General features: G+C 39.7%; 1 protein-coding gene across 1 annotated transcript in view; it reads left to right on the top strand.

The window, feature by feature from the left end:
- Window positions 1–15954, top strand: part of LOC116293877 (ras-specific guanine nucleotide-releasing factor 1) — a 71532-nt gene that overhangs the window by 20109 nt on the left and 35469 nt on the right. Inside the window, exons 3-8 of the mRNA XM_089037962.1 lie at window positions 4306–4453; window positions 5473–5547; window positions 6918–7171; window positions 7955–8034; window positions 9302–9378; window positions 9885–10001. Of these exons, the coding sequence (XP_088894088.1) occupies window positions 4306–4453; window positions 5473–5547; window positions 6918–7171; window positions 7955–8034; window positions 9302–9378; window positions 9885–10001 (751 nt within the window). The remainder of the gene's footprint in view (window positions 1–4305; window positions 4454–5472; window positions 5548–6917; window positions 7172–7954; window positions 8035–9301; window positions 9379–9884; window positions 10002–15954) is intronic.

The raw sequence follows: 15954 nt of genomic DNA on the forward strand, positions 1-15954 counted from the left end.
ACAGAGCCAGTATTTATAGATAAATTACTAGGCATTAACCAACAACCCGGGGCTACTGCATAGTCCAACCTTGCCTTAGAATTTTGTATAGCTAGTTGGTAACGCTGTACGCCCTTGCTAATGTCGCCCTCCAAGATTGAACTTTCGAATAAGATCAAGGCTTCGGCTCGCGTCTCTTCTGCGGCGCCGGTATTCCCCACTATGCTTGATCGGGTATTTACTTGGGCTCCAAGGATAGAATAAACGTAAGCTTCTATGCTGCGGTTCAAACGGGCAAGGCCGGCTTTGGTTAGTCCTTTGCCTTCTGGGGGTATGAAATTAAGATATTGCTTCGTTTGCTCGTCGTTGGTAATCTTGATAATCAGCGGGTTAGCCCCTGCATACTTACCACCCTCGTCTTTGAACAGAGGTCCGTCTCTGACTTCCTTAGTGGTCTTAGCATTTGGTTCAAAGAAGGTGCTACTGTCGTGAGTTTCCTTATGATACCCGGTGTTCCATCGCAACTGCAGCGAATGAACTTCCTTATCACTTAGCTCGTGCCCACCAATCCCCCAATAAGCCCAAACGTGTCCTAGACCATTGTTGGCGCCCGTAGTGCATCGGAAATCCTTCCCTACAACACCAAACTCCTTACAAAGTCTGTTATAAGCCGGCACGCTGTATTTGTTATCTCTAGGATAAAACGCAGCATCTCCCGGCAGCGCAACCACCCCCATTTCATGTAGTATTCTTCTAACCGTGAAGTGAAAATGAAACATAAATATTGAATTCTTCATCAAGTTTGCACTTACACCACAGCCGCCAGTGGCACACCAAACCGCAAAGTTCAACTGCTGCGGCCAATAACGCATGTTAGGACCACTTAACCATTCATGAGATTCCTTAGCGGTGGTATGATTAATGGGCACGTTTTTGAAGATATCTCGCACCTTTAACGGAAAGGAATGGTTGTTAGAGATCCGCATGTTCAACGTTAGGTCCAGGCTTGGATGTTTATCGAATGACACCGCGGGTATTGGATAAGTACTGGTACCCAGCAATAATTCCTTTGACCAACCTTGTACGGGTTTAGGCCTAGGCGTTACCGTGGGATGCTGCACAGATACCGTAGGCGTGGAATGCTGCAGCTGATTGTCTATTTGCCCCACCAGCGTAGGTTTCAAGTCCGCATTGCTGTACATTCTGGAGCCGTTATAGTAAATACCGTCGGGTCTTCTTTCAAACTTACTAGGGTCTGCATGTGGAAACATCTTCCTAAAGGCCCTCCAGTTCCAATAATCCCTGTTGTCATGATGCGGCTGCTCCTCTACGTTATTCCCAAAGGCGTCGTACATTAGTATATATAATGGATGTTATACCATCAGCACCTCCACTTTATCCTGATTTACCTAGGGAGGGACCTAACGAATTAAACGCCGAGAACTTCCGCTTGAATAAGGCAAATCTAATCCTGGCTTACTTAGAGGGGCAGACAAAACACTATGAGGAGGTCAGGAAAAAGTATGCTAGAGCGCGAAGCATACTACATAAAATCGCGATAACTTCCGGCTCCATGTCCGTGGCTCTTACAGGCACCGGCGTTGCTACCTCACTCACCGGACCTGGAATAGTCATTGGCATTCCTTTGGCCAGCGTTGGAGCCGTCTGCGGCATCGTTTCCGCTGTTACGACAGGTATTATGAAGCAATTGTCCGGTAAGATATCCAAGCACGACACACACATAGCCCTAGCAAGAGCAAAGGCTAACACCATCGCCGACTTAGTCTCCCAAGCTCTGCGGGACCGCCGCATAGACGACACGGAGTTTTCTTTGATCCTCGCGGAGGAAAAGAAATACGGCGAATTAAAGTCGGGCAATAAAAAAACCATCGTGAAAGATCTGTCCGAGGAATCTCGCAAAAAGATCTACCAGGAGGCAAAAGAGGAGCTACAAAGAAAACTCGCTCAGTAGACATTTGCTTTGAAAAAAGCGTAGGTGGATTTCGGCTGCACATTTCATCTTCTCGGAATCCATTCTAACAGCGGGTGGTTGGGGTCCATTTGCTGGAATATTTCATAGATTACATCAGGGTAATAGGGAATATCCTTATCCAGCTGACAAAACATCCACTCGGCCCTTTGCATATCTGGGACATGAGGAATACGCCTACCGGTAATTTCAGACAAAAGATAGGGAATAGCTTTGTAATATTTCCCTAGCTTTAATTTTTTCAATGTCTTTCGTAGACTTTGTGGGGTTGGCTCTTCCAAATTGTCCATAATCTCCCGCGTGTCTAAATATACCGGACGTAAGCCTTGGATATGACTCATCCAGTCTCGGAAGTATTTCAACCTCTTATATGGCGTTTTCTTACGACCTCCATTAGCGTAATACTGTTCTTTGGTAACATTTGGCACCGCGTTACGAATATTCTTACCACACTCGTAACACTGTGCTGACGTATCCTCCTCTATCTGCATTTTTTTACCACAACACCAAAAGGGTTCTGGCTTGGGCATGACGACTCTAGGTCTTAGACAAATTATGCAAAAGTCATTGGTGAACTTCTTACATTCATGCATCGTATATTTATGAAATATCTTTCCCTCCATTTGCGACCCCAACAGAGCAGCAGTTAGGCACCTTTCGCGCTGCCGGCAGATCGCGCAAGACCCCCTGTTCCGCGGGTTACCGACCTCCAAAAACCCCAGGGGGGGGGGGTGGGTTTTTTCGACTTGTGATTTTTGGCAATGCCGGCGCTTCGCGAGTCCGCCTAACTGCTGCTCCATTTCACAGGAAAAAAAACTGGATTCCCAAATTGGGAATTGTTGGGAATTTCCTTGAATTCCCAATTTGAACACCAACGTTGGGACTTATTGTCAAGAATTTCCTTCTTATACCCAATAGAAAAAAAAAATTCCCAACAAACTAAAATTGGGAATCAGTGCCATGTTCCCAATTTCGTTCTCTCTGAGAATTGGATGGGAATTCGTTGGGAATTCAAGGAAATTCCCAACAAATTTCCAATTTGGGAATCCAATTGCTGCAATAATAAACTGAACAAAAGAAAGCTGTTAAAGAGATTTTGGTAGGTTAGTAAATGATGCCATAATGCAAGTGTCCATGAATGAAAAATGGGAAGGATCAATAAAATCTTTAAATGAATAAAAATAGTGACTGAATTGAGAGAAAATATTAAGAGAAGATGCAGAGATATCAAAAATTATAGAACTTTCCTGAACTAATTTGCTTAAGTATGGACTAATTTTCCCTGCTAGCAGAGCCTATTTTCCTTTTGTTTTGGTTGAGAGAGAAAAATAGACTCTGCCGATGTAGGATGTTATTTCTGTTGAGCATGCGTGGCGTAACTTGGCAACGCTGTCATGATTTTGACAGCCGCTCTCGTCAAACAATGTTTGGCGCCATGATGGGTTACATTTGCTAATGCGCACTACATGTAATCAGTTAAAAACCGGTTTTGAAACTGGTTTTGTTTGTCCATGATTGTGGACGGCAGTGTATCAAAGGAAACGCTCTACATCGGCAGAGTCTCCTTCTTCCCTGCCTGAAAGAAGGGAGAGAAGGAGAAGAGAGATTCTGCTAGCAGGGAAGGACTAATTAAACAATGCTTTCAATACATTTACTGTATTTTATCAACACCAACCTAAACCATTGTTTCGTGTTCACTCAAGCAAATTCCAAAAAGGTCTCTTGAATGAATGAAAAATATTCTAATTATCAAATTACCACAAGATGAACATGCACAAGTTACTGATATTTTTAGTTGTATGAAGGGAGGGATTGGCCAGTCTTATATGCTTAGTTTCAAATTTAAGCCCGCGCACCGGCCCCTCACCCAACACACACATATTTTTAGGGTTTTCTGTATTCCTTCACGTGTCATTCCCTTGAGTTTTATTCCTCTGGGTATGTACTAGTCACTCTTGTGTAGTCTTATGTACATTTAACTCAAAACATTAAAAGAATCTTATCCTCAAGGGAATGACACATGGTCTGAAATGGAAAAACATTGCACCAGATCTAGAAAAGACGCCATTTTTGTATTATTGCTGTGTTCCTCCTACACAAAATTGAGGCAAACCCTGAGTAACGAAGAACTCGAAACTGGAGTAGTTTTCTAGTAACTAAGTAAAAAAAGCTTACCTTTTTCTTCTAAACATGTGCTGTTGAATGTGGACTTGTTTTTGGTGGTCAGCGTACGGTAGCATGCGCATTGCCTACGAAAGAATCCGGAGAAATATTTAGGTTAACAGTTGTCAATGAATTATTGGATATTTATTGAGTTTTTCAATGCATTTTTTTAGTTTTTCAGAGGTCAAGTCCATGATGAATGAGCTAGACGAGAAGTACAACCATTTGGTTCAAGTAATGGAAAGCGAGAAGACTGCAAAATGGCAGCTAATGCAACAGTGTGACGATCAAGCAGAAATCATTGCCATACTTAGAAATGAGGTAAGAACTCTTCATTTTCGACCCTTATTTACGAATTGAAACCACTGCTACCAAAATTCTACTTTTTGTAGTTCCTTTTACACACAAACTAAGCATTATTTTGCTACTTCCAAAGGAGTACTGCGGTTTTCGATATTCGACTACGAACCGGTAGATGCGAGTTGCACGCTGAAATTTGATTTTTCGCTGCCGTCAATCAAAAATATTCAGTCGGTATCTTTTATGTTCTTAAATGGCGGGAAAAGCCAAATTTCATATTATAAATACTAAAAGATAGGAAAGTATTTTTACTGCTTTAATTTTACAACCTATGTGTATTTTCTTTTATGACTTTTTCACTTTCTTTTGTTTAATTAATGACAAAAGAAGGTTTAAACAAAAGAAGGTGAGGAACTCGGGTTAAAATTGCATGCGCACTGAAACGATTCTTAAAGTATGACCTGGCTTATTCTCTTAACAATTATGGGTTTTTTTTTCGGTTAGCTCTCTTTTCACATGGGCGAAAAGACCCTTTGGATTGTTAAACAATAGATTGAATATATTGTATTACTGCCACGTTCTATTGTTTTATTAGCCTGCGTAGCCATGTGAACTAGTGCTAAGTGCCTATTTCACGCTGCAGCCATGTTGGTTTGAACGACAGATTTCACCAAGCGTAAAAAAAAACATTAACCAGAAACTAAAGAGTTGGTTTTGCGCATTTTGACGCAGGCGTACATGGACAGAAAGGGGTGCTAGGGGATTGTTCGCTAGATGGCGTGCATCTCTTCCTATGATCATAAAAGGACATGGTCGCAATGTTGGCTAATGTAACAAAACTGAAAAACCACTTAGACCAAATCTTCTGTTGAAGTCATCCACCGACGATGACGTCACATGCACCCCCAAAAAAGTAAATCTGTGTGGGGAAATTTTTCATTGCAGTGTCTTTTGTTATGTCAACCAACATGGCCCCATGTCTTTTTCTATTTTATTCTCTTGAGAACGATTGCAAACTATCCAATATCTTTTCTTCTCAGATCTCAACATTGCGTCAAAAGAAAGCTGATGGAACCCAAGAAGAAGAAAGCGAAGAAATAAAAAGTATTAAAAAGGTAAACTCAGGACGTGAATCCTGATGCGCACGAATACGGGGGGACGTGAATCCTGATGCGCACGAATACGGGGGGATGTGAATCCTGATGCGCACGAATACGGGGGGTCGTGAATCCTGATGCGCACGAATACGGGGGGACGTGAATCCTGATGCGCACGAATACGGGGGGACGTGAATCCTGATGCGCACGAATACGGGGGGACGTGAATCCTGATGCGCACGAATACGGGGGGACGTGAATCCTGATGTGCACAAATACGGGGGGACGTGAATCCTGATGTGCACGAATACGGGGGGACGTGAATCCTGATGCGCACGAATACAGGGGGACGTGAATCCTGATGTGCACGAATACGGGGGGACGTGAATCCTGATGTGCACGAATACGGGGGGACGTGAATCCTGATGCGCACGAATACGGGGGGACGTGAATCCTGATGTGCACGAATACGGGGGGACGTGAATCCTGATGTTCACGAATACGGGGGGACGTGAATCCTGATGTGCACTATTACGGGGGGGAGGGGGACGTAAATCATGATGTGCACGAATACGGGGGGACGTGAATCCTGATATGCATGAATACGGGGGGACGTGAATCCTGATGTGCACGAATACGGGGGGACGTGAATCCTGATGTGCACTATTACGGGGGGGGAGGGGGACGTAAACCATGATGTGCACGAATACGGGGGGACGTGAATCCTGATATGCATGAATACGGGGGGACGTGAATCATGACATGCATGAATACGGGGGGACGTGAATTATGATATTCATGAATACGTGGGGGGGAGGGAGGGCGGGGGGGGGGGGGGGGGGGGGAAGGCCGCAAGCATTCCCAAGAGAGTGAAAAGACAAAGAACACGATGCTGTTTTGGGGTGTCATTAACAATAGATGCTAATAAGAAAAGTTTTTCGTTAAATGGCACCATAATGGCCGCGATAAATTAACGTGAAATCGAAGAATAACTCTAGTCTAAAGTCACTGTTAAATTATTCGATTCTAAAGATATTCGTAAGAACTTTTAAGTTGTGACGTATTTCCGGGTGCAACTGCTCACATTAAGCGCTAAAATAAAGCAAAAAAAAATTTCTCACCTGAAACAACAAAAACTTAGGACAACAAATCTTGTCATTAAAAAAAGTTAAGACAAATCTTTATGGAACTGCTTTTCGTCTTGGACCCGGAAGTCGTTTTCCATACGAGTGACGTCACACTTAAATGCAGGGATCCCATTCTTTTTGGTTAGACGTGACAATTAATCCAACATTTATTTTTAAAAATATCATAAATTATGTTGAAATAAACCAACGATGGATAAATCTAAAATAAATAAACGTCATCATAAATTAATTGTTAACTAGGTTCAAAGCCTTATTCGTGGCTGGCTCTGCCGTAGACGATGGCACAGCATCGTACAAGACTACATCCGGTCTCCGCACGCAGAGAGCATGCGCAAACGGAACTCGATCTGCTTCCAATTGGTCGAGACTGAAGAGGAATATTTAGAGAACTTGTCGACGTTGGTCTCTTGTTTCTATCGGCCGTTCAAAATGGCTGCCAGTTCGAAAAGACCTCCGATATCACACGAAGAAGTAAACTCGATATTTCTAAATAGGTATTTCTTAAATATCTCACTTAGCGAATAAGCAAATTAAATAGTTTAAATAAATACCTAAGCTTCTTCGCCCCAAGAACGTGGTGCTATTGTAATTCCCAAATTAAAAAGTAAATGTAGTAAATCTAATGCATTGCCCCATTCATTAGCGCCTTTTGCCCCAAGAAATTGGCGCTATTTGCATACTACATTTTAAAACCACTTAAACAATCATGCTTAGCCGCATTCTTTAGCCCCTTTCGCCCCCTAAAAGTGACGCTTTTTGGAAACTAAATCAGCTAGTTAAATAACCGAAATAAATAGGCTTAGCCTTATCCTTAGCCCCTTTTGCCCCTAAAAAGTGGCGCTATTTGGAAACTAAACTTACTAGTTAAACAACCTAAAACAACACTCCTAGCCCCATTCTTTAGCCTCACTCTTTAGCCCCATTCTTTAGCCCCATTCTTTAGCTCCATTCCTTAGCCCCATTCTTTAGCCCCTTTAACTCAAATTAACCAGTTAAAAAATCTAAAACAGCCTGCTTTGTCATGCCACAACATTGCTACAACCATGCTTTAGCACTATTTAGCCCCTTAAGCCCAAAAATCTAAATTATCCAGTTAAGTATTAAATAAACAGCTTGCCACATTCTCTAGTCCCTCAAAAAGTAGCGTTATTTGGATAATAATTTTGAAAAACGTAAAACACGAACAAAAATTCTCCCTATTGCCTAACGGAGATTTTTTCTTACCGATTACTTTTGCTTTTCTTTTTCTTTTTTTTTTTTTTTTTTTTTTTCACTAGTGAAACTATTCTGTTCCTCCACCAAATATTCCTCAAAGGTTTGAATACGAGAATGGAGAGTTGGCCAACACTAATCTTAGGTAAGTAGATCTTAGTAAATGTAAATGAGCCATAGATTTTCATGATAATTAACCAAAATGAATGCTGGACTAGTAATTCGATAGCGTCTATTAGAGCAGTTTTCGCATGACTGTAAAAAGCTCACGGTACGAAAACTGTCGTGATACGATGAGGCTTGCGCCTGACCAATCACATTACGCGAGAATTTACGTTCCATCTAATCAAATATCCGAAACACGGCATGAATACGGCGTGGACACGGCCACACAAATGTTACTGCATTGCCAGACCAATCACATTGCGCGAGGAAACAAATCCGCCAAAAAATGAAAATTCTAGAAAATATCATGATCGCGGTAAGGCACGCTTACGGCACCGACGCTTTCACAGCCATACGAAAACTGCTCTGTGATTCGCTACACTAAACGGCGTATCAGTGATATATATGACCTACTTGTATAGAGAACCAAATCAATTGATTGAAATCAGTGTCGCTAGCTGTTCAGAGAAAAACTAAATTTAAAAGCCAGAAGGAAGCTTCTATGTTCGTCACGTGCACAATTAGTCACGTGCTTGTGAGTCATACAGGTGACTGGGTTTCACAGAAAAAAGAAAATTCTTCCTTAAATTTTTTTTGCTTTTTTATTTTTCTACAAAATGGCTGTCGTGAAACTCTCAAAATGGATTTTATGATTGTAAGCGAGCTACGAAGAGCCCTGCCAATCAAAGAGCTGGTTATCACTATTGTCTGCACGCAAATTTAGTTATGGCTCAAATTCTAGCATCTCATTGGCTGACCTTGGCTTTAGTTTCAAGGTCAAGGTAACTGGTGGAAGTGCGAAAAATGACAAAAGTCAAAGGTTAAGTTAAATTTTACTTGGACTCAAAATCACCGCGAATCGAAGGTTCTCCACAGAGTCAAATATGAGGAATGATTAGATGTTTTTATCAGAGAATATTTTTTATTAAATATTCTGTAAGGGCTTCTGATATTTGTATTTTCGTATAAGAAGAAAGGAACCAAACCATAATATGTCTTGTAAACCTATGGTATGTACTTCATGTATTGTAGACATTTTTGTTTCTTCATATTGTTAACTTAGTAAAGACACTTATCATAAAATACATGAAGTATTTTCCTTAGTTACTATTTTCAAATATTTGAGATTTTAAAGCGAAAAGCGAACGCAATTCGTGACATGAGAAGCCAATGCATTGCTGAGCCGGAGGGTGTGCTAGTGTTTGCATGTGTGTTTATTGTTTATTTTCGATTGATTGGTTCAACAGGTGATTTGTTTGACATGCTTCTGCCCATGCTCAGTATCTACCAGGAGTACGTACGAAACCATCACTACAGTCTACAGGTAATAATTCAAACTTCAGTTTGTAAATGTGTTTTTGCACCATCACATGCCCAGGCCCATAATACACCTTGGGCTGCCTGTGGAACATTAATATTTGTATTGGAAAATGTTTTGGATGGCAAGAGTTTGTGTTTGTGCATTTTTCATTATAATATCATAGCTATTAATCTGTAACTAGATTACGCTCTACTAAAGCCGTTATCTGAATTGAATCTGCATATTACTGAGTTGGGCTCCATTTGGTGACATGGAAATATGTTGGAAGTCGCCACTTGAAGCACGCATGATTTTCCACTGTGTTATGGCTAATGTCCAAGAATAAAGGATTGGTCATTGATTAACGTGCTTCCATCGAGTTTTGGGTGCCATCGGAAGGCTGCTAAGTACGAAGGAAGCGTAAGAGTCGCACAAGGCGTAGCACCCAAACCCGATGGAAGCACGCTAATCAATGACCAATCCTTTAAGAATTAGAAGTAGCGTAACGATTTTTATTGTATTTTTCGTAGACTTTAACGGAATGTAAACAGCGCCCGGCTTTCAATCGTCAGCTCAAACTATACGAGGAGAAGCAAGTGTGTGGAGGCAGATCTTTGGAGTCTTTCTTAACTTATCCCATGCACCGGGTGAGTACAATGTACAATGAAAAATATATTCAAAAACTCCGTTCGTTCTTACATTGTCCTTAAATGGGTTTCCTGTGGTGATGATACGTTTTTTGCTGTGGAGCCCGCGCGTCTCAGAAGAAAACCGCAAACCACAGGGAATCCGTGACCATCTCGTTTCAAACCATCATGCCATCTTAGGTAATAAAAAAAAGCTACTTGGTATTTTCGCCTAGGAAACGTATACTTGGATGGCGGGGGTTGTATATCGGGTGGGGGGAAATTTCCCCCAATTATTTTAAAGAGGGGGCCGAATTATAGTACTGGAACGGGGAAAAAGAAATAATACTCAGTAGAAAAACATATGGCTTATAATGAATGGAAAATAACATAATTTACAACAGAAAAACGGAAATCGAAGTTTGGGTTACAATAGAACCAGAATATTTGGAATCTAGGTGTGCAATGCATCGTTTGCCATGTACAGCGAAAATTTCCATGTAATTTTTACTTGTAAAGAATAAAACTATTATCTTAGCAAAACGAAATATTTTCTACGAACAACGACGAAGTATGGTATTTCAAAAAGATATTTGACTGAATCTGTCCACCTATGAGTTATATTTTCTTTATTTTTGAGTAAAAGCTGTTGTTTATCGAGCCGAAAATTTAGCAAATATTGAGCTACGAACAGAATGTTCACTGATTGGCTGACTTGTTCGGGCTGAGAGAAGGAGATTACCTGATATAGAATGTTGGTTTATATCAAAGAATGATTGTGAAAGAAAAATCTCGAAGATGCCGTTAACTTTTACACGTGGCGACACTGAAGTTCGAGAATCAAAGCTGGTGACACGTCACTCGGATACAAGTACTTTTTAAGTAACCATGGATTATCAAAACCAAACCAGACATCAAATTGTCAAACACTGAGACAACCTCTGGGCACGCCTTAGTAGATCTGAGACGGCTAACTCACGGAACCCTAAAACAACTGGTATTGAAATGGTACTAACATTGAAATGGCTTCCCATAAGAATGGTTATCGTATGAGTAGGAAACATACGGTACTGACTTACTGAGATTGAGCATGTACACAGTACGACATGCCGTAACATTGAAATGGCTTCCCATAAGAATGGTTATCGTATGAGTATGAAACATACGGTACTGACTTACTTAGATTGAGCATGTACACAGTACGACATGCCGTAACACTGAAATGGCTTCCCATAAGAATGGTTATCGTATGAGTATGAAACATACGGTACTGACTTACAGCACGTACAAGGTACGACATGCTGTAACATTGAAATGGCTTTCCATAAGAATGGCTATTGTATGAGAAGGAAACACACGGTACTGACTTACTGAGATTGAGCATGTACACAGTACGACATGCCGTAACATTGAAATGGCTTCTCATAAGAATGGTTATCGTATAAGTAGGAAACATACGGTACTGACTTACTGAGCATTGAGCATGTATTCAGTATCCAGTACGACGTGCCATAACATTGAAATGGCTTCTCATATACTTCCGGGCCACACTTTTCATTCAGATATTCCACTTAGATAAGGTCACGCGAAACTACTGCGTAGTTACATTAAATTAGACATTACAATGTGTAACTCTAGATTTTTATCTTACTCAAATATGCGAAGAGTGATTACTCATTCCTCTAGAGCCATAGACTTGTATTTGAGCTTTCAACGTCGGATCGAATTCGAAGTTTGAAGTTTATTTTTGCGGAGGGAGGAAAACCGGAAAAGCGGAAAACCCCATAAACTTGAAGGCGGAAAAACACAAACAATCCTACTTACATGTGATAACGGTTCTATGGATCGAAAACACGAGCGCAGCGATGAGAGGAGGCGCATTAGCTGCAGCGCACGCAAATGCTACTTATTCCCGTCGAGTACGAAAGTAAAACAATACTTTGCGGTATTCGAGGGCTTTTTCTCTAGGTTCTCAGACTTTACTTGCTCCTTAAAACACAACAAACTAAACCCTAATTTCATGTGGGAGTTACCTGTTTCCTTACATCAACCCAGAGATGGTTTCAAGGTTTGATCTCTGAGTTAGCCGTGCCCTTACATCAACCCAGAGATGGTTTCAAGTTTCAATCTCTGAGCTAGTATCAACCCAAAGATTGTTCTAGGGATTGATCTGTGGGTTAGCAGTCCCCTGGCGTAGATCAGCCCAGAGGTTGATTTAAAATCGCTCGATCAAATTAACCTTTTTTCGAATATGATTTTCCTCTTTTTTTCCGACTAACATTTCCCCCTATTTATATCCAACCTGTTATATATTCCATCATTTCAATATTAACTCACCTACTCTCGTTCCTTCAAACCGTTCAAGTCGGTGTCTCTATAATCTCAGCGTAGTGTTTTCACCGATTTATGCGTATATTACCTGACATCATCATTTCCAGAATTGTCGATCAGTCAACATGACATTTTACTGTCCAGATGACATCTTATGTTTGATGTAAGATTTTCCCCCAGATAGTTAATCTTGCTCATAGTATAGTCTTGTCTTTCTCGTCAGAAATCCTCTGAAATCCTGTCAAACTCAATATTAAATTTGAATTACTGTCGAGATAAATCTGAGCGATAATAACTCAAATCATTTAGTTATCACTGAGAAATCACACATTTTTGCAAGTATGGGATTATTGTTGTTTGGAGGCATTCGATGTTTTTGTAACGTGGTCGCAATGGGCTGTTCTAGAACGGGTTTAATTGCTTTATTCATAAATGGCTCGTTTTTAATATTTTCATTTCTTGACAAGTTAGAGAGTGGTTAATTGTAAGAGCTTGTATAAACTTATTTGTTCTGTCTTATTGGTTCCTTACTTTACTCGTACGTACGTAGGAGTAGAATAAGGAATAATAGTGCATTTTTCCCATTTCTTTCTTTCTTTTCTTTCTTTTTTTTTTCTTTCATTCTTTCTTTCATTCTTTCGTTCGTTCGTTCGTTCGTTCGTTCGTTCGTTCGTTCGTTCGTTCGTTCGTTCGTTCGTTCGTTCGTTCGTTCGTTCGTTCGTTCGTTCGTTCGTTCGTTCGTTCGTTCGTTCGTTCGTTCGTTCGTACGGTTCGTACGGTTCGTTCGGTTCGTTCGGTTCGTTCGTTCGTTCGTCCGTCCGTCCGTCCGTTCGTTCGTTCGTTCGTTCGTTCTTTTTTCTCTCTGTCTATCTTACGTTCTTTCTATTTCTCTCTTCCTTCCCTTCCTGTCACATTCTTCCTTCCTGGTACTTCTTCTTTATTTTTCATTTCTCCTTATTTATTTATTATTATTTTCATTCCATTTCATTCGTTTTTCTTTCCTTCTTTCTTCTTTTTCTCCCTTCCTTTTCATCTCTCTTTTATTTGTCTATTAACCTCATCATCCCTTTCTTCTTAACTCCATTAATTACCTTAAAAAATCGATTCTTTATTATTTTAGATTATCTATTTCAAAAATCCACTTCCTCTCAATTTGCAATTTCATCTCCTCATGACAGCCGTATCTGTCTGCGGAACGATTATCTAAGACGCATGTAAATATTTATCACTACTTCACAGACATTCATTTTATGTTTACTTCATATCTACATATCAATTGTACAATACCGACATATCGCGGTTTTCATCGTTATCCTTATGTCACATCTTAATGTTATTACATTACCTCACATAATTTAAGATGTCTAGCTTTGTTTTGGGTTTCTGTTTTCGTTTAGTTCCGCTTTCAGCCAGTCATAATCCATAAAATACTACAACGAGTGCTGCCCTACCTCAGGGCACTACCCATTTCATTCGCTTGCTCAGACTACGTGTACTCAAATCGCTAGCATTCTACTTTGGCTTATCATTATCGACATATGGAATAGACAAAGGGTGGTTTTGAACGTTTGTCACTGGTAAATATTCTACGCAGATTGCTAAAGGTACTGTACAATGTTTATATTCTTGTACGTTTTAAAGCTCAAGCGTACAAATCTATATCACCTTAACTAGATGTGCACCTTATAACTAAAATATACTCTTAAATCAGCCTCTTCTTAGCGAGGAACGAGCATTTCTAAGTGCTTTATAAAGACCGTTACACTACAAATATTCATTCATAGCTCAAAAACCAGAGATCCTTGATCTGTTATAGAACTATAATTGTCAAAACTAAAACTCAACAACACAATTAATTCTTTTTTTCCTTAATTTTTTAATTCATCTACAAATTTGCGTCTTAAATTATTATTCACAGGTCTATTCCTCATTTGAACTTCTTGTAATACCAAAATTACCGCTCGCAGAAAATGAGGATTACATTGTAATTCATAAGGAAAATGTCCGCATCTTTTGTTTAATGTCGCATTCAGCCAAAAAAAAAAAAAAATGCCCAGTTCCTGTTATTCGTGAATCTGTTTTTATAATAATTCCCTTAATTTCTGTTGGAAAAATTTTGTTCGCCACAAATTTTTATTTTGACTTTGTGTTAAATAGATTACACACACTAGCTGGCATTTTATTAGAAATATTTCAAAAATTCTAATTTTTTTTATTAAACTCGTGTTTATTCAAAGTGATATTAACCCTTTTTGCTGTTATTAAATAATCCATATTGTTCATCAGACATGAGTATTACGAGTCGGCTGGATTCATTTTCCTTCCAACAATTCTTCTAGAATTTTCGTTTGCTCATAATTCAGTTGATGAGAGGCCATACGTCGTATTTCAAAAGAGCTTTTAAGTTATGACGTACGTATTTCTGGGTCCAACTGCTCCGCGCAAAAACCGCTAAAATAAAACGAAAAAAATTCCTGAAGGATTTACTAAACCTCCAATTTACCTCCTCCTGAAACTATTAGAATTTAAGAAAAAGGAAATCCTGTCATGAAGCAAAAGTAAGATTTTTTTTTCTCGAAAAAGCCGCAATTTCAAAGGTCATGTGACTGACCACAAGGACTTCCAGTTTGCTACTTAAAATACTTCCTTTTGCTGAACGGTTAGATTTACTGTTCAGTCGAATCATTTCAGGGCAGGTCCTTCGTAAAGTTTTGCTAAGAATAAAGATAATATTTAGAACAGAGACAGAGATAGATAAGGAAAGTAAGAGTAGTATGAGATGGATTGCGACGCCCCCAAAAAAATGAGTTACACATACTAAAACTTATGCTCTAATTACAGTAAAATCAAGAATCAGTAAAATCTGTATTTATACAAAAAGAGATGTATTGGCTACAATAGGAAAAACATGTTGGTTTAGCCTGGTTTTGGCTTCTAAAAGACTCTTTAATTTACCGCGACGACTCGAGTTGCAATTCGCTATGCAAAGTAATGAAAAGTAGGAAAAGGATCATCATGGAAAGAACAAAATTTCTTTAAAGCACACTCTGGGCAAGCACAAGCTTGCATAGCGGAAGTAAAGCCATTTCAATGTCAAATTACTATTCGCTAAAACCTACCGTAAAGATACAGCCAATGGGAGGCGTATTTGAAATCCAGTTACTAAAATCCTTGGTATATCCAGTCAATTAGAGTTTCGAATACAGGAAGTCGAAATTCAAATGAAAACGTCCACGGCTAGTGTTGAGATTGAAGTGCTTCTTTGAAGTGACACTAGAGAAAATCTTTTGTGCATGCGTGCATTTCAGCACGTTTTCTAAGAATGGGAAGAGTTTGACTCTAAATCAATTTATCAGGCAAATTTGAATGTCAAATTTACATATTTCAAAAATAGTATGAAGAAGTTCGCCTAATTTGCATATGCACTCAGAGCATGCGCAGACGTTTTTCACTTGTATCTGCATGAATAGAAACAACATAAGATACGTTACGTTTTTATTTGGGGAAAGGGCTTGGGGTCAAAGAGAAGAGTTTTCAATGAAAATTTAAACTTTTGTGGAGCATCAAACCTTTCTATTCGGACGAAAAGTTGTTCCTTGTTGACTTACTAGGAGGGTCGTAATATTCAACCTTTTTCAAGACA

This window comes from Actinia tenebrosa, unplaced genomic scaffold, assembly GCF_029948245.1.
Source record: "Actinia tenebrosa isolate PJP-AT-01 unplaced genomic scaffold, QUT_ActTen_1.0 PGA_scaffold5__44_contigs__length_20552954, whole genome shotgun sequence".
Taxonomy (NCBI): domain Eukaryota; kingdom Metazoa; phylum Cnidaria; class Anthozoa; order Actiniaria; family Actiniidae; genus Actinia; species Actinia tenebrosa.